Below are 26,064 nucleotides of genomic sequence, written 5' to 3'. Positions count from 1 at the left end.
CTTTCCTATAAGGTATGTGTTTAAGACATTGTTTTTTCTGATTAAGAAGGAACACATTACCAAATATTAGCAAATGTGTGAAGAAATAGGACATGTCACACACAACATGAGAGTTTACACTGTTACAATCCCTTTGGAAAACAGTTAAGCATTAACCATTAGTGTTGAAAATGTGTATAGCCTATGACCCATCAACTCCATTTCTAGGCACAAACCTGAGTCAAAGGATGCTTTTGCACATGTATATCAGGATACATGGATAAAAATGTTCTTAGCAGCCTTTTAGTAATGGTCATATATATATATATATATATATAGAGAGAGAGAGAGAGAGAGAGACAACCCAAATGTCCATCAACTGAAAAATGGGTACGTTTTTATATATACACAGAATGGAATGTTATACAACAGTAAAAACGAATATGCGAGGTTAAGTGAGGAGAAAAAGCAAGTTGCAGAAGAAAATACATGTTACCATTTATAAAAAGTTGAAAGACAATAAATTGAACAATAATTTTTAGAGATACATAAACATGTGGACTAGAACTATAATAAAAACTGTGGGAGGATAAACTCAAATGCAGAACACTCAGAGTCTATCCTCTGGGAGGGAGGTGGATAGGGAGATGGGGCACACAGAGTACTTCAGTAATCTTAGTGATGTTCTAATTCTTAGGTTCAGAGGTGAGCAAAGGGGTATTCATTTTATTATTCTAAATATACTATATGTTTTTTCATTATATATTCTTTCCTACATATGAAATATTTCAAATTAAAAAGGTCTAAAAATAGTTAATATATGTTCATGATAAAAAGAATTACAGAACATAGAAAGTATAAGGAAGAAAATTAAAATCACAATCAAGCCACTCAGTGGCCAAAAAACCACTGACAAAATTTTTATAATGTCCCTTTGGCGTTGTGTGTGTGTGTGGCATATACATACATGGTATAAACACAGGAATTTTTGCTTTGTTTTTATAAAATTGGAATCCTACTATAAAAATTGTCTTAGCTTTTTATTTAATATTGTTCCATAAACATTTTCCCTTGTCAAATACTCTTCAAACTTATTGAGTGGCTGCCTATCTCCTACTGGTACGGGTATTACTCGTTTCATAATAACTGTGGCATACAAGTCGTTGTAGCTAAATCTGATACGCATGGCAGGGAGCCGACACTGCCTAGCGGATGAGACTCAGAGACCCCTCCTAGACCCTGATTCAGTCATTCACCAATTGTGTGATCTTGGGCAAGTTAGTTAACCTCTGTGAAAGCCTTAGGTTCCGAATCTGGAAAGTGGAAACTGTAATTATACCTACCCTATAGATTTGCTAGGAAGATCTTAGGAAAAAATGTCAGTAAAGGGTTTAGCACCACCCTGGTATATAAGTACTCATCTATTTGTGGCAGTTCTGATTACTTCCACAGGATAAATTCCAGGAATTATCAGGTCAAAGGGCATGCACATTTTAAAGTCTTTTTTAGGTGCTCTAGAATCTCACTACACAAATGTAGCCTTTACCAGCAACCTGGGCATCACCTGAGAGCCTGCATTAGAAATGAAGGTTCTTAGTCCTCACCCCTGATTCTGACTTAGAATCTACATTTTTAACAAGGTCTCCAGGTGGTTTGTAGGTACACTGAAATTTGAGAAGTACTCATTCTCTCCAGTAGCATACGAGTAATAATTTTTAAAAAATAAAAATAGAGATAGGGTCTAACTATGTTGCCCAGGCTAGTTTCAAACTCCTGGGCTCGAGATCTTCCCGACTCAGCCTCCCAAAGTGTGGGGAGTAAAGGCATGAGTGAGCCACTGTGCCTGGCCGGAATGTCCATTTTACTGTACCCTTGCCAACAAGGTACCATACAATGTTAAATGAAAATAACTAGTTTGGTTTTGGGTGTTTAAAGAATTTATAGAACATTCAGGTTGGGATTCCATAAGGCAATTAGATAAATGATTTTGAAACTTGGAAAAGTGAACGGAGTAAGATACATATTGGGAGTTATCCACATAATTGATGGTAAATTGTGGCCATCAAAACATGACATCTGACTGGGAAAGTATCCAGAGTGAGAAGAGGGCCCAGGATAGAACCTTGATATTAGCACTGTCCTTAAGAGATGGATACAGGCAAAGGACCTCACCAAGGATTGTGAGAAAAAGGGGTCAAAAATGATCAATGCCATTCTCTATTTCTCTTAATGATGTCTGCTTTTGTTCCTATAAGCCATCCTGTCCTAAAATTTTCCTGGTAAGTTGCCAATAGAGAAGCTCTTCCACAGTTTTCGGTAGGTGTGCATATTTATAACAAACACCTCACATGCCATCACCCTTAATCTCATCTCTGCTCAAAGTAAATGCCTTCATCAGTTTGTTTTACTCATATTCCAAGCCACATGTTCTTCCTTCTGCCAGCCTTCCAGGTTTCCTAGTCCAGCATATCAGTTACCAGTCATTACTCAGAAAAAATAAAACCACAGCTGTGGCCTTGAACGGAGACCTTTATTCATGCTAAAACATAACAGACATAAACTACCCATTGACCCTTACATTCTTAAAAGTTTTTAATACTGCAGCCTAAACCTGAACTATATATGTTAATGGTATCTGGAATACCTTTTGTAAATCACAGGCATAATTTGTATGCTAAAATCTCAGTTTCTAGTTTAAATAACAATCTACATATGTTTTTTAAAAAGATTAACTATTCTCATTGAAATTACTACCTATAATTAATGTGCACTATGGTTTGAATGTTTATGTCCCCTCCAAAATTCATGTTGTTGAAACTTAATTTCCAATGCAACAGTATTAGAAGATAAGGCCTTCCAGAATCGAGGGCTTTGCTTTCAGGAGTGGGACTAATGCCTTGTAAAAGAGGCATCACACAGCATCTGCCCCTTTTTGCCCTTCTATCTATGTGAGGACACAGCAACAAGGCACCACCTTGGAAGCAGAAAACAACCTTCATGGGACTCCAAACATGCCAGTGCTTTGACCTTGGATTTTCCAGCCTCAAGGCCTGGGAGAAAACAAATTCCTGTTGTTTATAAATTACCCAGTCTAAGGTATTTTTTTACAGCAGCACAAAAAGACTAGGACTGTGTGGAATTACTTACGTTGTTCTTCTAAAGTCTTTTTGAAGTGTGGGATATTCTGGCATCTTTCTAATATCTTCCCAGTCTTTATCTTACAAAAAAATTAAATATTGTTATAGAAAATAATGTGTTAATTTAAAATCTCCTAATTATGTCAGTTTATAAATATACATTAAATTTTGCTTTTGAGAAGAAATGATTTTGAAATATGACTCAAAATACGACTTTAAAAAGGAAAATAAATTACCTGCAGGAAACCCCATGACACTAAATATCCGATCCAGTTGATCATGATGAAATGGATTGCTTGTTTTTATATCTTCCTGACGACAGTGAAAAATAGGTTCTGAAGTCAACAATTCAGCAAATATACAACCTATTGCCCATATATCTAGGAAAGAAGAAACATAAGTTTTTGTATATATTTCCTTGGTTATAATTCCCAGATATAATCCCAGCCTACTTATAAAAATACTTTTCAGTAAATCAATATACAAAGTACAATAAGTGCATTAAGAAAACATTATTGTACTTTGTATTTTAACATATGTGTGGGTATGTGTGTGTATATATGTATGTATACATATGTATGTGTGTGTGTGTATATATATATATGACATGAAATAACTATATCATCATGTAACAGATTGAAAGCCAAATAATAAAAAGACATTTACTTGTAAATTTTCTGATGACAATAAACAGGGTAAGTCAATTTAGCAAAAAACAAATTCTTTAGATTTAGGCAAAGGTCTTTCTAACCACTTTTTTTGTTGTTGTTTTTGGGGTCTCTGTCACCCAGGCTGGAGTACAGTGCTGTAATCATGGCTCCCTGAAGCCTTAAACTCCTGGGCTCAAGCAATCCTCCTGCCTCAGCCTCCAGAGTAGTTGAGACTATGAGTGTGTGCCACTGTACTTGGCTAAGTTTTTAGTTGTTTTATAGAGACAAGGTCTCACCATATCTAACCACTGTGAATAATTTAATCATTAAAGTATTCAATTGATAATCTAATACCAGGCATAATACTCAGATCTGATATACTGAAATAATATCATCATCAGACATAGTGATGTAATTCTTTTAAAGCCATCCAATGTATAATGATAGAGCAGAATTTATAAGTTTTGAGTCTAGACAGTATAGACCATATAAAAGAACTGGGGAGGATGGGCGCGGTGGCTCATGCCTGTAATCCCAGCACTTTGAGAGGCCGAGGTGAGTGGATCACTTGAGGTCAGGAGTTCGAGACCATCCTGACCAACATGGCGAAACCCTATCTCTATTAAAAATACAAAAACTTAGCCAGGTGTGGTGGCATGCGCCTGTAGTCCCAGTACTCAGGAGGTAGATGCAGAAGAATCACTTGAATCCAGGAGACAGAGGTTACAGTGAGCTCAGATTGCACCACTACACTCCACCCTGGGCAACAGAGCAAGCCTCTGTCTCAAAAAATAAAATAAAATAAAAAGAATTGGGGAAAAAACTTTTGTCTCAAAGACTACTAGCTTCAGCTTTTTCAACAAATTGCTCTAGAAGCTCATAAATAATACTATATATAGTACTGCATGACATAGATCTTACTTAAATACATTCACTTATATGCTACCCCACATCCACCCCATCCCTCAGGATAAAGTTAGGCATCTTTAGAAGTTTTATTAACTATCTAAAATCACCAGTCATAGATTATTCTATTAAAATTTACACACTGAAAGACTGCAGCTTATATTCTGAGACTACAATATTATATTCACAATGCTTTGACAAATGTATAAGTGAATTAACTTTTGTGAGACTTGCCCACTTAAATGCCATTTAGTAAATATTTTTTAAAAAGAAGACAGTCTGTGTGTGGTGGCTCACGCCTGTAATCCCAGCACTTTGGGAGGCTGAGGCAGGCAGATAACCTGAGGTCAGGAGTTCTGACCAACATGGTAAAACCTTGCCTCTCCTAAAAACATAAAATTAGCTGAGCATGGTGGCCTATGCCTGTAATCCCAGCTACTTGGAAGGCTGAGGCAGGAGAATTGTTTGAATCTGGGAGGTGGAAGTTGTAGTGAGCGGAGATCGCGCCACTGCACTCCAGCCTGGGCAACAAGAGAGAAACTCCATCTCAAATAAATAAATAAATAAATAAAATAAAAGATAAATATTCAAAAACTATGGTATAGGTCGGGCACGGTGGCTCACACCTGTAATCCCAGCACTTTGGGAGGCCAAGGCGGGTGGATCGCTTGAGGCCAGGAGTTCGAGGCCATCCTGGCCAACATGATGAAACCCCATCTCTACTAAAAATACAAAAATTAGCCAGGTGTGGTGATGTACGCCTGTAGTCTCAGCTACTTGGGAGGTTGAAGCAAGAGAATCCCTTGAACCCAGGGGGCGGAGGTTGTAGCGACTCAAGATCACGCCACTGCACTCCAGCCTGGGCGACAGAGCAAAACACCATCTCGGAAAAAACAAAAAACTATGGTACAGGGATAAAAAAGTACTGCGTTTAGTAGCCTATTAAATATGGGAATCACATTCTGTGATGAGCTAAACAAGGAAAAAGGTTAATTACACTATTCCTTCCTCATCCAAGTTTTTGCCTTCCAGTTTCAGTTACCTGCAGTCAACCACTGCAGTTCGAAAATACTAAATGGAAAATTCCAGAAATAAACAATTTATAAGTTTTAAATTGTGTACCATTCTGAGCAGTGTGATGAAATTTCATGCTATTCTCTCCATCTTCCCGGGATGTGAATCATCCCTCTGTTCATCCACACTGTATACTCACTACCTGCTGGTTAGTCACTTAGTGGTCGTCTGGGTTATCAGATCAAAGAAACACTATATACAGGGTTTGGTGCTATCTGCAGTTTCAGGCATCCCCTCGGGGGGTCTTGGAACATATTCCCACCTGATAAGTGAGGACTACTGTATATCCATTAGCTAGAAGACATATCAGAATGCTCTCTCCTGAAACGAATTGCCAAATGGAAAAATCCATACAGTAATGCCTTACTTATTTGACCACATTCAGGTACAGCTTCCTTCCACATAATTTAGCCTTTTGGATAATGGAAACATATTCCTTCAACAACCATTTTTTAATTACACCATTGCCTGCCACCATAAGAGGCTATAAAACACAATGTAATCCTCCTTAATGATGCAGCAAGGTCATCATCATGATGAACATCCATCACTACAGAGTAGAAGAATAATACTGCTCAGTGTCCATTTCTGAATTCTTTTCTCTCTCTCATGTCATATTGGTTGTCACTCTTCCCCCTGATATGGCTGCCTCTGATGGTCCCATCTCTCTTCCTCATTACCGCCTCTACTATGCAGTCTACCAGGACTACTACTGCATATGCCTGGTCACGCCAATTCCTGGTTTGTCCTCCATCCAAAGGACGAGAGCCAGGGTCTTGAGTTCCCAGTGAACTGCTAAGATAAGAAACCTCAGATAGCAGGTGGCAATAAATTCAAAGGGTTTCTGCCTCCTATTAGCCTGCAATGTCAAAAGGCCATCTGGCTCCTGCACCATCTGTAGCTACTTTTCAGGTTTCTTTCCTCTATCAATGACTTGTTCTCCTGACACACACATACACACACCCACCCCAACACTGCTGCCACCATCACTGCCACTCCCCTCCCCCACTAAATGTCACTCCATAAACCTCCACTGATATCAAATAATCAAACTCTCTTTTTTCTATGCCCTGAATCAAAGTACTCATTTCTTTTTTCGACAGAGACTTGCCCTGTCACCCAGGCAGGTGGGCAGTGGTGCGCTATCGGCTCACTGCAACCTCTGCCTCCTGGATTCAAGCAGTTCTCTCACCTCAGCCTCCTGAGTACTGGGATTACAGGTGTGTGCCACCACACCCGGCTAATTTTTGTATTTTTGGTAGAGACAGGAATTCACCACATTGGCCAGGCTGGTCTTGAACTCCTGACCTCAAGTGATCCATCTGCCTTGGTCTCCCAAAGTGCTGGGATTACAGGCGTGAGGCACCTTGCCCGTCCCTAAGTACTCATTTCTAACATGGACCATGTATGGAGAAGAGTATGAAAAAGTGAGTAAGTATGTACCTATAAATGTCTGCTATTAACATATTTGAAGCCCTAAGATATCTGATTTGGGCATTATTCTTTCTTTCTGTCTTAACTTTCTCCTACCTTCTATCCAGAATGGGTAATTAGGAACTGACTAAAATTAGAAATTAGTGATTATGTTTTTATCTTTAAGCGGTAAATTTCATTTACTGAGCAAGTAAGTTACAAGCCAGTTAAAATTCAATTTCATTTTTCCTTACCCTGAGGAATAAGAAGTATAATTGGTTTTCAATTCATATCCAATACATTTATTTTAAAAAAGCATCTATTTTCATTTCAACAAGAGAAAAGTAAATCAGAAAATATTCATAAAACTGTGCTTCTCAGAGTGTGGGCTCTCAAAGTATATGGGTCACGCACAACAGAATCACCTACCTAAGGGCATGGACCTGCTGTGTTAGATTCTCTGAGAGTGGGACAGACATTGGTGGAGAGTCATTTAGCTTAACAGAAGGTTTTGACTGAATGTGCCTCTTCCTAATGGAAATCTCCCTTCTAGATATAGACTGTCCTGGTGTTTGGATTAAGCCTAAGGCATATGGATTTCTGCGGAGACTGCATCCTCTTCTCCCTTCCTCGTGCCCTGGGTTATCTGTCATTAACCTGTTCTAAGGCATCACCTGTTACTTTCAACTAACACTCTTTCCTTCCCTGGCTTACTTTCAGTCTCTTCCTATCCTCTGGTTCCTTCTGAGGTTGTTTAAGGGATTTGACTGTTTTCAACAGTGGGTAAGGAGAGACCTAAATGACAGAAAAAACAAACTTACAATTCTAGAAGTCTCAGAAATACAGCTCCATAGTAAAAATCACTGGTTAGAATGTACACAGGCAGGCTCTGGTGTTAGCTCCTCACTCTCAGGGCCATTCCATCCCTTCCATTGCTGTCCGTAGTTCTTTCCTCACCTTTTGCAGACAGCTGCCATTGCCCACTGACGACACCTGGCCTTGGAAGCCTCTGCTCTGCTGCCTTACCAGAGGCCCAGCTGCACAGGTAGGGGTCTGATGTCACTCTCACATTCCTCTACTGTCAAACTCATACCAGTCTACTCAGAGGATTTTTCACTAATTTAACAAAACTATTCAGCAGCATTTATCAGTAATTTACAATGTCCCAGCACTGTACTAGAGTCTCTGTCTCTGGACAAAATCTAAATGTGCTCTGGTGTCTGAGTTTTGCAGAAATCAGACGTCTTGATGAATGAGGACTTACTATATTTTAATTTTTGTTTTCTTTCTTTAACCCATGAGTAGGCTAATTATCGGTCTAATCTTTCCAAATGTGAGAATTTCCTTTGCAGCTCTTTGGATGTCACCAGGTTTTTCATAAGCTTGTTTAGCAAAGAAAGGATTGTGCTTGTCTATTTTTAATAACTTTATACTTGCAGTGCCTTTATTAAATAGAATTCAACAAAAGCAGCTAAAGGTAGCCAAAACTGATATGCAACTAATGCCAGTAAACAGAAAATTCAATAAGGAAAATTTAAAGAAATATACTTAGGAAATTTGGATACCTTGTAGAACTAGCCCTTCTAACAGCTGCAGTGTACTCTGCCCTACTCTCTTCTTTTCCTTCCTTTAAAGAAATCTCTAGGTTTGAGGAGGGTCAGCTCCTAATGACTCCCTCCATTTGCAGCTGGGCCGTCTGAGGATACTGCAGTCACCAGGTAGCAAATCTCTGAAGCCACTGTTCTGAGGCAGACTTTAAATCCTACAGAGAGTGTGTTTACAACAGATTTTCTTACTCAGTTTTTTTTTGACTTGATGAGATGGCAAGATGCTGAGCACAGCTAATCTACCCAGACTCTATTTCCTACCTTAATGGAGAAACTGCCATTCTCATAACCGTAATGGCAAGACAGAAAGATTAGTTATATTGCTTCTTGCTTAAACGATGTGAGTAACTTTTCCCCAAATAGAAGGGGTTCTTTCCAATACTGCACTACTCCTGTTTTTGTTTTTCGTTTTGTGAAGAAAACAATTCTAAACTTCTCTCCAGTTCTTCTGATCAACAGCTACTAAGTACAAAATAAAATGTGCATGTTATTGTTTCCATAGCAACTCAACAGGATCAGATACTGATACCTCTATTCTCTGAAAGAAAATGCTTTCTTCTTTTAAAATAACCATATTCTCCTATACAGTTAAGAATATAAATCTACCAGAAATCTAGGAATACAGAAGACAATAGGATTTTTACAAAAATGTATAAAATGGTTTTTATCAAGTAGCTTTATTATTATACCATTTTATATTTATGATCATTAGATGCCAAGATAGTAAATCATTTTAGACCAACTTACCAATGGCCTTTGTATAATGCCTTGCACCAAGCAAAAGTTCTGGAGCCCGATACCAAAATGTCACAACTACTGGATCCAAATCTGCTAGTGGCTTTAGAGGAGAATTGAATAATCTGGCAAAACCCATGTCAGCTAAAAAAATAAAATAAATTAACATAAAATTCAGTTTGATCGTTTCTCGCCCTTTTGGCTAAGATCAAGTGTAAAATTCAGTTTGACATACATTATTAGAACCATGCAAGGTTGACAACAATAGCTGCTGACCTTATAAAGCAATCCTTTTCCTCCCTTTTTAACCAGAGGTCTACACCAGGTGCCAGAAAGGAATTACTTCATTTACCTTTATTATCTACCATCAGAAGTAGATACTATTACTGTGCCGGTTTTACTGATGAAGAAATTGAAGCTTAAAGATATTCTGGGCTGCCGTGGTGGCTTACGCCTATAATCCCAGCACTTTGGGAGGCCCAGGTGGGCGGATCACCTGAGGTCAGGAGTTAGAGACCGCCTGCACAACATGGTGAAACACCATCTCTACTAAAAATACAAAAATTAGCTGGGCATGGTGGTGCACGACTGTAATCCCAGCTACTTGGGAGGCTGAGGCAGGAGAACTGCTTGAACCCAGGAGGTGGAGGTTGCAGTGAGCCAAGATCACACCACTGTACTCCAGCCTGGGTGACAGAGTGAGACTCCATCCCCTGCCCCCCAAAAAAGATAATCTGATTTGCCTAAGGTCACACAGCTAGTAAGTGCAGAGGCAGAATTAGAATCCAGGTCTGACTTCAGATTCCTGGCATTCACAGACAGTTATAAAAAGGTTCTTAAGTGTTTTTGAAATATAAAACAATTCAAAAGTCTCCCTGATTGATGATGACTTCTGTATGCTTATACATCTAAAAACTGACTGTGGCCAGGCGTGGTGGCTCACGCCTGTAATTCCACCACTTTGGGAGGCTAAGGCAGGAGGATCATGAGGTCAAGAAATCAAGACCATCTGGCCAACATGGTGAAACCCCATCTCTACTAAAAATACAAAAATTAGCTGGGTGTGGTGGCATGCACCTGTAGTCCCAGCTACTCAGGAGGCTGAGGCAGGAAAATCACGTGAACCCAGGAGGCAGAGGTTGCAGTGAGCTGAGACTGCACCACTGCACTTCAGCCTGGGTGACAGAGCAAGACTGTCTCAAAACAAACAAGAGATAGAGCAAGACTCTGTCTCGAAACAAACAAAAAACCAAAACCTGACTATGTCTTAGTTCAGTGTGTGCTGCAGTCAGATCCAACAAACTCACAAGAGCTGATATATACACATCTTTTTCCAATTCTGCATTCAATGACAGCATACTGGTGATTTGGAATTGGCTATGGTAGAAGTATCTACAACATGGAAAACAGCAAATGCTACAAATTGGGACATTTTTTGCTCCAGAGAGCCAGTTGCTGAATGGTAATCAGCACATCACATGCATGTTTTCAAGAACATACACAGAACACATAAAAGATAATTTGTTGTAATTCAGCATTTAACAAAGCTCTAAACCAAAGCTAATCAGTTGAAATATTAGGGGTATATAAAAGTAGTAAAAAAAAATTACTACTGCAGTAAGATCCTGGAAACTAATTTTCTTAAGATATCATAAATAATAAATACCTTTTATCTACAAAGTCCTTTGCAGTTTACAAATGGCTTTCATATACATCATATTTCACCTCATTGAATCCTCATAAGAATACTGGTTTAATCAGTATTTTGCTCCCTATTTCAGAGATGAAGAATCTAAGGCCCAAAGCAGTTAAATGACTTGTCTATGGTCACAGGGATAGTAAATAAAGATGCCGGTACTCAAACAAAAACCATGTTATAATTTAGGAGTTACCTTAACTACTAAATCTGACATCCAACAAATTATACACATGATAATTGCAAGTCACAAAGGCAAAGTCACAAGAATAAGCCTCTGTAATTTGAATACATAATATATATATAACCAATTTTGATAGTATAAGGGGTCCCAGTGTACTATAAAATGCATAAATGCACATAAAATTTTCAACCACAGAGTGTCATTTAATCTAAAACTAATGTGCTATGGTATAACATACATTAAAATTGTAATTTACATTTACATAGCAGAATAGGCAAAAAATCTTTTTAATTTATAGAAAGTTTGGGTTTTTGTTTTGTTGTTTCTGTTTTGAGATGGGGTTTCACTCTGTTGCCCAGGCTAGAGTGCTGTGGCGCCATCTCAGCTCACTACAACCTCTACCTCCTAGGTTCAAGTGATTCTCCTGCCTCGGCCTCTCCAGTAGCTGGGATTACAGGCACGTGCCACCACGCCTGGCTAATTTTTGTATTTTAGCAGAGATGGGGTTTCACCAGGTTGGCCAGGCTGGTCATGAACTCTTGACCTCAAGTGATCTGCCTGCCTCAGCCTCCCAAAGGACTGGGATTACAGGCATGAGCCACTGAGCCCAGCCTGTAGTGATTCTGTTTCTTTGGATTTTGAATAATTTGTAAGACTGTTTTGAGAATGCTTTGGAGTATCGAGCTCTTAAAAACTAAAGCTATCCAAAGGAAGCCTGTGCTGATGCCTACTCTTTTTAAACTACATTTCCCTATACCAAACAAAAATATTCAAGTTCATTCTACCAATATTACACCTATTATTCTACAATATTACACAATATTCAAGGCACTGTTTTATATATTTAATAAATGCTAATTGTTGTTGATGACACAAAGTAATATGATGGAATGCTGTTTCATCCATTGAAAAACATTTTAAAGTGAAGTTAGCTAAAGCCAATATTTCTCCCGTTATTCTCTACCTCCTAAGTTTTACCTAAGCCTCATATATTCACTCACAGATGAAATCAAGGCCAGAAGGAAAAAATAGATACTTTAAAAAATAATTCCCATGTATTTTATGAACTTTAAAAGAGTTTCAAACTACTTTTCAAATAATTACTAATTTAGACAAAAGGTAATTAGCCTAAAGATTACTATAACAGTTGACTTTCTAAAATTACACATGGATGAAATTGTTCCAGTTCACGGATAAGGGTAGTAAAATTCTGGTGTGGGTGCTAATTAGTATCAAATGATGAAAAGCAGCAACAAACAAGGTCTACCACTAGGAACTTACATGAAGGTGAGATGACAAAATATACATAGTAGAAGCAAAAAAGTGGTAAGTACTGTGAGAATAAAGGAAGTTGTTACCGGTTTCTACTAGATGCTAAGTTCCCTGGGGGAAGGTGTATTTCTCCTTTATTATGTTATCTGGAACAATGTACAGTAAACATTTGTAAAAGCAGACTAAATTGAGAGTGGGACTTGGGCTGGATCCTGAAGGATGAATTATTTTGAACAGCAAAAGAGGAAGGCAATAAGCATTTTAGGTAAGGCCTGGGAAGTTTTTAGGTTGCTGAGAATGGGAAGGCTCAGATATAGCAAAGGGCAAAATGTGTTTTCCATGCAACTATCCTTTTCTTACCCACTCCCTTGCCCCACCACCGCCCCCTGGATATGGAGTCTTGCTCTGTTGTCCAGGCTGGAGTGCAGTGGTGCTATCTCGGCCCACTGCAACCTCCGCCTCCTGCGTTCAAGCGATTCTCCTGCCTCAGCCTCCCAAGTAGTTGGGATTACAGGCACACACCACCATGCCCAGCTAATTTTTGTATTTTCAGTAGAGACGGGGTTTCACCATGTTGGCCAGATGGTCTCGATCTCTTTATCTCGTGATATGCCCACCTTGGCCTCTCAAAGTGCTGAGATTACAGGCATGAGCCACCATGCCCAGCCCAACTATCCTTTTATTTTAAGCCAAAAAAGAACACTGTATCAAACCATTAGGCATAGGCATCAGTATTACTAATGTTTAAAAAAAAATAGTGGCTACTAAAACAAAATTTAAAATCCATTTAATAAACTATCTCGATTGTCCACTAGATCTTTATCATTAATTATTTCTTATTTTTAACCCTGGTTTTATCCCTAATCTTGGTAGAATTACAATCTTAAAACTCTTAATCGTGAGGTAACTAAGTGGCCCGGCCAGAGTACAGAATTTCATGTTAAGGAGTACTAAGAGAAGAAATTAGATTTGGGTGACTGGGAGAAAGGTGACGAATGGAACAAACAAGGGGAAGACAAGATGATGATGATGAATTTGGTTTGGGACAATGGAGGGTAAGTTACCAGCGAGATATTCAAATAGAAATAAAGACTTCAGCTAGGGTGAGAGATTAGACTCTGGCATCAAGATCTTAGAATTATTTTCATAAATCCATGATCCTGAGGCCACAACTTATCAATTTCCTAAAGAAGTAATTTTAAAGGGAGGCCATGTCCTAAGCCAGTGCCTGGAAACAATAGGTTAGTAGGAGTAAGAGGCAAGAATGAATAAAATGCAAAGTCACAGCAAAAGTGGGAGGCAGAAAAACTGAATTATGGTATGTCATATAGACCAAGGGAGAAGACACCCTCAAAGCCAGACTGTCAGAAGAACAAATGGTTTACTGCAGTAAAGGAGAAAGGTGATTAATACAGGCCACTTGATTTGGTAAGGCAGAGGTCACAGGTGTCCTTTTAGAGAGGACTTTTGATAGAGGGATAGAATTAGAGGCCAAATTATAACAAATTAGAGTAAGTAGAACATCATGTGTTCTAAAAGTAGAAGAACAAAAAGGGAAATGAATAGAACAAGTGCTAAAGAAAACAAGATAGATACAAGATTTATTTTAAATTGGGAAGAGGACGATGAAGGTTTAAAGGTGAAAAAGAGGAACTTGAGAAGGGGAAAATGGCAGTACTATGAGGAGTTTAATTAAGGTAGGAAGACATTTAGAAGCTACGAAGGGCACTAGTAGATAGGACTTAGGAAGGGGAAGTCTCTCTTTCATAGAGGCTTTCTCAAGGGCAGGGCTGTACAGCCAAAGAGTAGAGGTCAGTGAGGTCACACCAGACAGCTCTGATATCACTACGCAGGGATGTTTGCAGGGAAAGAGCCTCAGGACTTGGAATTCAAGTTCTAGCTTTGACAGGCTGAGGAAGCTACAACCTCTCTAAATATTGTCTTCCTTATCTTCAGAGGGTGGTTGTGTAAAATAAATGAGGTAACATATGAAAGTACCTATTGCAATGTATAGTAAACTGTTCATTTTACTGTCTCTCACAGAAGAGACCATCCTTTACCTCCCTTTCACCTGTATCTGGCAAAAAATAGGAACTCAATAAATGCCCCTAAGAAAAGGTGTGCAAGAGTAAAATAAAAATAGAGACAAGTGAGAAAGTATGGTGGAAGTGGAGGAGGGAAGAGAAAGAAAGCTACCAGCTACTTAATTAACATCAAACTTTTGAAAGAATCTGATAATCTCAGCAAATTTAGGATAGAGGTGTTTAAAGAAAAGGGTTGGTTTAGAACAGCTTCTTTAGCAACTGGGCTAGGGAGTTAACTGAAGAAGTAGAAAACCAAACAGCAGGGCAGGCTTGAAATAGGGCAGCATGAATTTGTAGCGGGTCAAGTGAGCACAATTTTGCATCACCTTTAGCATGGTATATTCTAATAGCAAAGAAATCAGGCTGATGAATACATTTTAACATATTTCTAAAAAGCATTCAACTTTCAATAAATATAATTTCTAGTAAAAGAAATTAGAATAGGCTGGGCGTGGTGACTCATGCCTGTAATCCCAGCACTTTGGGAGGCCAAGGCAAGCAGATCACCTGAGGTCGGGAGTTCAAGACCAGCCTGGCCAACATGGTGAAACCCCATCTCTATTAAATACACAAAAAAATTAGCCAGGCATGGTGGCGGGAGCCTGGAGTCGCAGCTACTTGGGAGACTGAGGCAGGGAAAATTGCTTAAACCCAGGAGGCGGAGGTTGCAGTGAGCTAAGATCATACCATTGCACTCCAGCCTGGGCAACAGAGAGAGACTCTTGTCTCAAAAAAGAAATTAGAATAAAGCATTTATTAGCTCGTCTTCTCCCCAAATATGTAATAGGTATAAATGATGCTGATTATTTTTTAGAACATTCAGGATTACAAAGGAAATCTTAATATACAAATAAGATCCCTGCTAGTGCCTTAATCGAAGAGAGGTAGCTAAGAGAGTCTGTAAACATATATATCCATTTGGCAAAGATATGTTAGTACTTGGCTCAAGACATGCAGGCCAAGTGTGGTGACGTAGGGAGAACCTGTGAAGGTTTAAATAAATTCGCTCACGGTAGGGAGGAAAATATTCAGGAAGAGAATATTTGGTAAACCTGAAACAAAGGTAAGATTTAGAGGATTATATTTAAGGTGGCTGTGCAGGACAGTGGTGGTGACATAAACACATGCTTGGGTTATTGTATGGGAATCGAATGCTTTTATGAACTTACTTGTCAATTTCCAGTGATGCCTCAACTTAGAACTAAAGAATCTTATTTTGGGAAAAAGCCTAGGAGTTTTGTAGACTATCTTTCTACATTTTCCAATATCTTTTCTAACAATAATAAGAGAAAGTAAATTTAAAATTAACTACCTAAATAAGGGCATTAAGAGGGGAAACCACCTTTGCAGTTAACTTCAGTTTTTAAATAAATTATTTTAGGAATAATTACCTACCTATTTTGACTCTCCCCCTCTCAGGACCTTCTCCCATTACTAGGATATTTGCTGGTTTCTAGAAATAAAAATAGAGCATTCAAATTACCATGTTTATTCTTTTGACATGCTCTAAAATGGACAAAAGTTCTTATCATATGAGAAATCATTTCTGTATTTTCATCAAAACTAAATCAAATATTAAGCGTCCTCTACATAGTTAAAGCATTTGACATAATTGAAGTCAGCACTAACTTTATATAAACATCCTTGCTATGGAAACACACCTTATTTGCAAAATTATATCATACAAATAATTACAAAGCAATTAAAACTATCACTTCTATTCATCCCATAGAAAAAACTAATAATTTTTAAACCTGCACAGAGTTTATGTGGTTGAAAAATTTTATATAAAATTTCAAACCACAACATAATCGCCTTCATGTGAATAAGTTGAATGGAATATTCCTTCCTAAATATTTCTAAACTACCATAGAAAAACATGATCAGCATTCAACAACTCTATTAAAATTCATGCATCAGCTATCATACATGCAAAAGAAAGAAATTCCAAATATAATTTCAAGATGCAGGAAAATAAAAACCAAGACTAATACAGAACTATAAAAAGAAAAGAGTGGGCTGCAAATGTATCTACCATATTTTCAGTCACCCTTATCTATAGACACTTGGAAACAGAGAAACTGTTGAGACAGGCTTTGGAAGGGGGAGAGAGTGAGTCTCCTTTGTAAAGTCTTCGGAGGAAAATGTATGTGTTTTTAACTTACTGGATTCATTTATTCAATCAACAAATGTATTTTTAGTATCTTCTAAGGATAAAGAACCATGCCAAGCTTTAACAGGGAAAACAAAAGCACAGTAAAAACCAAGTTCCTAACCTCCAGATGCTTACTACGTAAGTAGAAAGAAAACTGAGAAGCATTGTATAATATTAGAAGCTAGTGCCACGTATGAGTTACAGAGAAGACTGAGGTCTTGGGTTCAAGATTAAGCTGAATTACTTTAAAGATCCCTTTCAATTTGCTGATTGTTAAAAATGTTTCAATGAAAACAAAAAGCACTAAAAAAACTAATTCAAAGGAGGAAGTGATGAATTAAAGATTCCATTAAGGGAAATGTTCATTGGGAATGGAAGTGGGAATGGTGTCCATTAGACGGATATGAAATTGAACAGGAACCATCATGGCACAGCAGAGGAAGGGCAAGGACACCACAAGGAGTGGAAAAAGGATATGACCAGGTATGCATAAGACACAGAAGTCTGACTTCGGCCAGGTGCAGTGGCTCACACCTGTTATCCCAGGACTTTGGGAGGCCGAGGCAGGAGGATCACCTGAGTCTAGGAGTTCAAGGCCAGCCTGGGCAAAACACAAAATAGTGAGATTCTGTTTCTACAAATAATTTTTAAAAACAGCCTAGTGTGGTGGCATGCACCTGGAATCCCAGCTACTCAGGAGGCTGAGGTGGAAAGATTGCTTGAGTCCAGGAGATTGAGGCTACCAGGGTACTACCATGAGCCATGATTACGCCACTGCACTCCAGCCTGGGTAACAGAGCAAGACCCTGTCACAAAAAAAAAAAAAAAAAAAAAAAAAAAAAAAAATTTATTCTGAAAAGGGCTCACGTTAAGAGTAGTAGGATGAACCTAGACTCTGGATAGTCTAAAATGCCAAGTGAAGTAATTGGACCATTATATTACAGTCAGTAAGTTTACAGGAGAGGAGGAGGAAGTGGAACTGGGTGTGGGGTGGTAAGAGCTCTGTCCAATGTCTTGTCAGCAGAAATGGCGAGGGAGGTATGCAGCTGAGAAGCATTTTAGAGGAGAAAATTAACAGGACTTTGTGACTGGCTTAAGTTAAAAGAGTAAGAAAAAGGGTGGTAAAGATTTTACCAAGGTTTTAAGTTTATGTGACTGGAAGAATAATGGTGCCTCTTATGGACATAGAAAAGTTGTAAGAGGAAATGGTTTAAAAATAAGGAACAATAAAGAGGAGACAACATATTGAGCTTGAAAAATGGTTAGGCATGGTAGCTCAAACCTGTAATCCCAGTACTTTGGGAAGTCGAAGCAGGAGGATCGTTTAAGCCCAGGAGTTTAAGACCAGCCTAGGCAACATGGAGAGACAAAAATTATCCAGGCATGGTGGCACATGCCTGTGGTCCCAGCTACTTGGGAGGCTGAGGTGAGAGGACTGCTTGAGCCCAGGAGGTTGAGGCTACAGTGAGTTGTGATCGTGCCATTGCACTCAAGCCTGGGCAACAAAGTGAGACCCCGTCTCAAAAAATAATAAATAAAATGAAAGAGTTTGAGAAATGTGAGATGCCTAAGTCATACTAGCCAGAGGAATGAGAAGAGGAAGATTTGGATTTGAAAGTTATCATCACTGGAGTGTGATACCTGAAAACATGAGATGAGATTGGTTCACCCTACTAGAAAGAAAAAACTATTTATCAAAGGTCCATTATGTATAAAGTGTTGTACTTCAGGCCTTTAGGAAACAACAAGAAATAAAACATGAAGTTCTTAACTTTAAGGCGCTTAAATCCAGGAGGAAAAGACAGACAGCTTTGAAGACTACAAGGCAGAGGCTGGGCACAGTGGCTCACACTTGTAATCCCAGGCACTTTTGGAAGGCAGAAGCATGTGGATCACCTGAGGTCAGGAGTTCAAGACCGACCTGGTCAACATGGTGAAACCCCATTTCTACTAAAAATGCAAAAATTAGCTGGGCATGGTGGTGTGTGCCTGTAGTCCCAGCTACTTGGGAGGCTGAGGCAGGAGAATCGCTTGAACCCTGGAGGTGGATGTTGAGGTAAGCTGAGATTGCGCCACTGTACTCTAGCCTGGGCAATAGAGTAGACTCCAACAAGAAGAAAAGAAAGGAGAAGAGAGGAGGCAGAGGGCAGATTATGAAAAGTAACAATATAGAAAGAAAAACTGCATGGAATGGATGATTCGTTTCATTGAACATCAGTACAGTCTTTAGGAAGATGACTGTGGATGACTTTAAGTGAGGATAACTAAGATTTGGATAAGCATAAACAACAAAAAAAACTTTTCAGGCTCATGGAACCCCACAGGTAAGGACATAAAAACACAGACATGGCATATTAAGAGCCTATACATATTTTGATGTGACAAGAGCAGTGAATGTTTGGTGTAGAAATGCAACTGGAAAACTATATTGGGAATAAAATACCAGATTAAGGAAATTAGAGGCCGGGCACAGTGGCTCACGCCTGTAATCCCAGCACTTTAGGAGGCTGAGGCGGGTGGATCACTTGAGATCAGGAGTTTGAGACCAGCCTGAACAACATGGTGAAACCCCATCTCTACTAAAAATATAAAAAAATTTAGCCGGGCATGGTGGTGCACACCTGTAATCCCAGCTACTTGGGAGGCTAAGGCAGGAGAATTGCTTGAACCCAGGAGGCAGAGGTTGCAGTGAGTCAAGATCATACCATTGCACTCCAGCCTGGGCAACAAGAGCAAAATTCTGTCTCAAAAATAAATAAATAAATAAATAAAAATAAAAAAAATTTAAAAATTGGAATTTATTCTATAGGCAAGCCAAGACAGGACAGTGAGATAATCATATCTATAGGAAGAAAGTCTGATAGCCATATGAAGGATGATTGGAAAGGATGGATGGATGACAAAATAGAGACAGAGAGGCCAGTTTGAAGTGGCTAAAATAGTTTAGGGAAAAGTAAGGACACCCTAACTTGTGAAAATGGTCATAAAGGAACATACAAAAGCATTTCAAGGTAAGGGTTCAAGACTTGGCTGGGCACGGTGGCTCATGCCTGTAATCCCAGCACTTTGGGAGGCTGAGGCGGGTGGATCATGAAGTCAGGAGTTCGAGACCAGCCTGACCGACATGGTAAAACCTCGTCTCTACTAAAAATACAAAAATTAGCCGGGCATGGTGGTGTACGCCTGTAATCCCAGTTACTCAGGAGGCTGAGGCAGGAGAATCACTTGAACCTGGGAAGCGGAGGTTGCAGTGAGCCGAGATTGCACCACTGCATTCCAGCCTAGGCGACAAGAGTGAGACTCTGTCTCAAAAAAAGAAAAAAGAGTTCAAGACTTGGTATTGCCTTTTCACACCATCTTCTCAATCCTCATTCATTCAACAAATATTGTTTGATCACAAACTAAGTAACAGGTAGTGATTTAGATGCTACAGAAGCAGCAGAAAACAAAAACAGGAAAAATTTTTGCCCTCATGGAGCTTACAGTCTAGTGAGAAGAGAAAGACAATAAATAAATAAGTATACAAAGTATACAACATATCATATACTGATAAGTACCATGGAAAAGAAAACAAAAAGCGAATACAAAAGATTGTCACATCTGTTATTATGGCTGACTAGGTGCTCTGATGGACCCTGCCCTTAACAGAATAGCTATATGCTATATAAGAAACAAACCAGGCATGGTGGTCTACACCTGGAATCCCAGTTACTCCAGAAGCTGAGGTGGGAGGATTGCCTGAGCCCAGGAGTTCGAGGCCAGGCTGGGAGAAACCCTGTCTTTGATAGGAGAGGAGGGGAGGGGGCAGGAAGGGGAAAGGAGGGGAGAGGAGGAAAAGGGAGAAGGAAAGGGGGAAGAGGGAGAGAGAGACAGCAGAGGAGAGGGAAAGGAGAGGAAAAGGAAAAGAAAGGAAATATTCCTTGAAGCATCCTGGATCGCACAAGAGATAACAAACTTTACCCTCACTCCAAATAAGGTATCCTTGTGGCTGGAGAGTTAGGGAAAGGCAAGGTAGGCCTGAGAGCAGCTGCCAATAATGCACTGCAGCAAGGACACTGAGCCTTGGGCCAGGGCCACCAGCAAGGTAAGGAAGCTGAGCCTGCTACCCCACAATCACCAAGACCTTCAAGGGCACTAAAGGAAACGTAGATGCTACCAGTAGAAGCCAAAGCAAACCCTTTCTGGAGGAAACACTTACCAACTTAGGCCTGATGAGTAAAACAATACATTTTCCAGCTAAAAGACACAGGTATTTCCATATTGGATTAAAAACAAAATCCATGCTATTTACAAGAGGTCCACCTAAAGGTAAGAACCATAAAAGCTGAAAGTAAAAGGATGTTAAAAGATATATTAGGCAAACTGCCAAAGGAAAGCTGGGTCAACTATGGTAACATCAGACAAAATAGCTTTTAAGACAAAAACATTATTAGGATAGAACTGGAGATCATTACGTTATATGAAATAAACCAGGCACAGAAAGACAAACTTGGTATGCTCTCACTTATTTGTGGGAGCTAAAAATTAAAACAACTGGCTGGGTGAAGTGGCTCAATAAATAAAAAAGGGGTACTAAGATTTTGGGTTTATAGCTAAGGATAACTAAGATTTTGATAATCATAAACAACAACAACAAAAAAGTTTTCAGGCTCATGGAACCCTACAGGTAAGGACACAGTCACATAAATACGCAGACATGGCATATTGAGAGTTTATATATATTCTGATGTGACAAGCACAGTGAATGTTTGGTGTAGAAATGCAATTGGAAAACTATTTTGGGAATAAAATACCACATTAAAGAAATTGGAATTTATTCTATAGGCAAAGCCAAGACAGGACAGTGATCTCAGCACTTTGCAAAGCTGAGGCAGGAGGATCACTTGAACTCAGGATTTCAAGACCAGCCTGGGCAACACAGTGAGACTCCAGCTCTAAAAAAAAAATTTTTTTTAATTAAAACAATTGGCCAGGCATGGTGGCTCACGCCTGTAATCCCAGCACTTTGGGAGGCCAAGGCGGGTAGATCACGAGGTCAGGAGTTTGAGACTAGCCTCGCCAACATGGTGAAACCCTGTCTCTACTAAAAATACAAAAATTAGCCAGGCATGATGGCCTGCGCCTGCAGTCCCAGCTACTCGGGAGGCTGAGGCAGGAGAACTGCTTTAATCCGGGAGGCAGAGGTTGCAGTGAGCTAAGATCAGGCCACTGCACTCCAGCCTGGGTGACAGAGCGAGACTTCATCTCAAAAAAAAAAAAAAAAAAAAAAAAAAAAAAAAAAACAAAAGAAAGAAAGAAAAATTTTTAAAAATTGACTTTATGGAGACAGAGAGTAGAAATATGGTTACCAGAGGCTGGGAAGGGTAGGAGGAGCAGGAGGGAGGAGGAACTGGGGCTGTAATGGGCACAAAAAATAGAAAGAATAAATAAGAAGTAGTATTTGATAGCACAACAGGGTGACTACAGTCAATACTAATTAAATTGTACTTTTAAAGATACCTAAAAGAGTAGAATTGGATTGTTTGTAACACAAAGGATAAATGCTTGAGGTGATGGATACCCCATTTACCCTCTTGTGATTATTACACATTGCATGCCTTTATCAAAATATCTCATGTAACCCATAAATATACACATCTACTATACACCCAGTCCCTCGCGGGCTGGGACCTCCGCACACTCCCTCCCCCCAACAATGGAAAAGAAAGCCATGATGTTTCTAAGCAGAACCAGCGAAACCCAAGCCCCTCCTTCCTCTGGTGTTTTACAACTACAAAGGAGGTGAAGGGGGGTGGGGGGCAGGGGAAGATAAAGGGTAGAAATCTACTATGTGCCTGTAAAAATTTTAAAATTTCTAAAAAAAAAAAAAAAAAAAACAACAAGGCTAGAGATGGTCACCATATAAGGATACAAAGTTCAATTCACCCACCAAGAAGAGGCATTAAATCCTAAACCTGTTACGTACTTAAAAAATATAATGTGGGCCGGGCGCGGTGGCTCAAGCCTGTAATCCCAGCACTTTGGGAGGCCAAGACGGGTGGATCACGAGGTCAGGAGATCGAGACCATCCTGGCTAATACGGTGAAACCCCGTCTCTACTAAAAAAATACAAAAAACTAGCCGGGCGAGGTGGCGGGCGCCTGTAGTCCCAGCTACTCGGGAGGCTGAGGCAGGAGAAGGACGTGAACCCGGGAGGTGGAGCTTGCAGTGAGCAGAGATCGTGCCACCGCACTCCAGCCTGGGCCACAGAGCGAGACTCCGTCTCAAAATAATAATAATAATGTGAAACAAAAATTAATATAACTTCAGGGAGTAAAAAGGCCAATGATAACATACTTTTCTCAATTATTCATATGTCAAACAGACAAAAGATTAGTAAAATGCAGACTATCCAAAGGACACAATTAACTAGGATGACCTAGAGAGCATATATACAACTTTCTACCCAATAATTAGAGAGTACACATTTTTCTCAAGCACACATGGAACATTTACAAATACTGATCATATACTAGCAGCTCTCAAGAAATTTCAAGAATTTTTTTTTTTATCAAACAGACGATGTTCTCAGACCACAATACAATTAAGGTGAAAGTCAATTACAAAACTATAAATGTAAAATCTATATATTTGAAAATTTTTAAATATTTCTAAATTATTCAGAGTAAAAGGAGAAACCATAAAAAGTTTAAAATGCTCAGAACTGAAATAATGAAAATACTATCTACCAAAACTTTGTAGAAGGCATCTAATACAGTACTTACAAGGAAAATGTATAGCCTTAAATATTTATGTTAGTAAGAGAGAAAGGCTGAGAATAAGTTATGTGCTCAAGAAGTTTAAAAAATAGAGAAAGAGAGAAAAGTTCAACAGAATAAACCAAAAGAAAGTAGAAGTAGAAAGATAAAGGGTAGGATTGCGGGGCGGCGGCAAGTGAGGGGTCGGTTCAGACGCACATCGTCCGTGGTCCCTCGGTACTGGAGGGACTCGTGAGCTGGAGCCCAGAAATCCGGGGGTGGATAAGACACTGCGTCCCCTCCAATTCCCGAACTCTTGACGATGGTTGGAGGCCAACAGAGTCCCTACAGGTGGTGCCCACGGTGATGCATGGACACTGAGCAGCTGTTTTCCCGTTTCTGGCCTCCGGTGCCTATCTAGGGACCGCGGGATGGCCGAGCATGGCGGGCCGCGCTTCCTCCTGACCTTCGACTTCCACGAGACTACCGTGGACAAAAACAGTGACGACTCAATCGTGCGAACCGTGCCAGGCCAGCAGCTGCAGGAGAGCCTGCGAGCCACCTACCGCGATGAGCTTCTACGAGTACTTGCAGCGTGTCTTCAAGTACCTGGGCAAGCAAGGTGCGCGGTCGCGGGACCTGCGCGCCATCTACGAAGCCATCCCTTTGTCGCCAGGCATGGGCGACCGCTGCAGTTTCTGGCTAAGCAGGGCACCTGCTTCGAAGTGATTCTCATCTCTGATGCCAACACCTTTGGCATGGAGAGCGCGCTGCGCGCCACCGGCCACCACAGCCTGTTCCGCCGCATCCTCGGCAATTAGTCGGGGTCTGACCCGCGGGGACAACTGGCTCTGCGGCCGTTCCACACACACAGTTGCGCGCGCTGCCCCGCCAACATGTGCAAGCACAAGGTGCTCAGCGACTACCTGCGTGAGCGGGCCCACGACGGCATGCACTTCCAGCGCCTCTTCCACAGGAGCGACAGCGCCAACGACTTCTGCCCCATGGGGCTGCTAGCGGGCGGCGACGTGGCCTTCCCGCGCCGCGGCGACCCCATGCACCGCCTCATCCAGGAAGCCCAAAAGGCGGAGCCCAGCTGGTTCCGTGCCAGCGTGGTGCCCTGGGAAACCGACGTGCGCCTCCACCTGTCACTGAAGGTGCTGAAGTCGTGCTGAGTACGGCCGCCTGCAGGGGGGCACCCGGGCCAACGGCGGAGGGGGCGGGGAGCGGGGATTCGGGAAAGACAAAGTTAGTTTTACTACTCCCTTTTCCCTTTGGCTTTGCTATATACCCCTCTGGGAATTTCTGGAAACTCGTCCATTTCTGGGCTTAGGGACAGGGGCTCAGAGCCGTCCCTATCGATGCAGTTAACCCACCTCGGCTGCCTCTCCCATTCCACTGCGCATAGGTGAGTTCTGGCGTCTGACCCATCGCAGGGTGGCGCGCAAACCTTGGAAGGCAGCAGTGTTTCCTGGTCCTCCCAAGTGGTAAGAAGAGCTCCCTGGCAGGTGAGAGAAGGAAAATCTCCCGCCGCTGTAACTGTTGCCTCGGTCCGTGTGACCGCCACCCTCCAGTCTTCTAGGGGGAACCCAGGATCCTGAAATTCTCGTGGCCACAAGGACTCCCCACAGAGACAGAGGAAGGTCTCCGCCTATGGCCCCAGGCCTTCACGATCTTGCTTCACCCACCGCGACCCCACACTATTTCTGTGCTGTCTACACCCTCTTGCCTCCCTACCCCTGCACTCCCCTCTAAGACCCCCAAAGGAAAAGCCAGCGGGAACAATCGCCCCCTGGTGGTGACACGAGGTAGCGCACCGTCCGGCTCGGGTCTGGCTGGCCAGTAACCTCGAAGCGTGCGACGGCGTCTCTCTCCTTGCACCCCAGCCTCGTCTATGCAGCAAGAGACCAGGGACATCACCAAAGTCGCCCTCGTGGGCTGGGACCTCCGCGCACTCCTTCCCCCCAACAATGGAATAGAAAGCCATGATGTTTCTAAGCAGAACCAGCGAAACCCAAGCCCCTCCTTCCTCTGGTGTTTTAGAACCACAAAGGAGGTGAAGAGGGGCGGGGGCGAGGGCGGGGGGGAAGATAAAAGGTAGAAATCCATGAACCAGAGAGAGTTACGAAGCCTTTGGGACAACTGGAGCAAGAAGAGAAAAAGTGCAAATAAACCATATTAGATCCAGTAGAGAACAGAAAAATTTAAAAATCCCATGAATAACTTTATTAATTTGAAAATGTAAATAAAGTCAAAAATGTAACCTACAAATTGATTCACAATGAATTACAAAAACTGAAGAAACTAAGAAATGCTAAATAAACTAAAACTGTAGTTAAAAATCCTTCTGAGAAAACACCAACCACGGATGATTTTAAAGGCAAGTTCTCAAAATTTTCAACAAACGGATTGTTTCAATATGATTCAAACACTGT

The 26,064-nt window shown here is 40.7% G+C and overlaps 1 protein-coding gene and 1 pseudogene across 9 annotated transcripts in view; one reads left to right on the top strand and one right to left on the bottom strand.

Annotated features, from left to right (window-relative positions):
- The window catches only part of CDK19 (cyclin dependent kinase 19), a 217,264-nt gene that overhangs the window by 19,224 nt on the left and 171,976 nt on the right, over positions 1-26,064 (bottom strand). For 7 of the 9 annotated variants that reach the window (XM_009206271.4, XM_003898309.5, XM_009206274.3 and 4 more), the window contains 4 exons: positions 16,133-16,190; positions 9,514-9,645; positions 3,353-3,496; positions 3,127-3,196 (listed from right to left, as the gene is read on the bottom strand). In XM_009206271.4, the coding sequence (XP_009204535.1) occupies positions 3,127-3,196; positions 3,353-3,496; positions 9,514-9,645; positions 16,133-16,190 (404 nt within the window). The remainder of the gene's footprint in view (positions 1-3,126; positions 3,197-3,352; positions 3,497-9,513; positions 9,646-16,132; positions 16,191-26,064) is intronic. The other 2 variants (XM_009206272.4, XM_003898310.5) reach the window with 1 other exon arrangement.
- On the top strand, positions 17,296-24,817 carry LOC108585631 (annotated as a pseudogene).

This window comes from Papio anubis, chromosome 6, assembly GCF_008728515.1.
Source record: "Papio anubis isolate 15944 chromosome 6, Panubis1.0, whole genome shotgun sequence".
NCBI classification, from domain to species: Eukaryota; Metazoa; Chordata; class Mammalia; order Primates; family Cercopithecidae; genus Papio; species Papio anubis.
The sequence above is the reverse complement of the archived record's forward strand: the minus strand, read 5'-3'. Positions and strand labels throughout refer to the sequence as shown.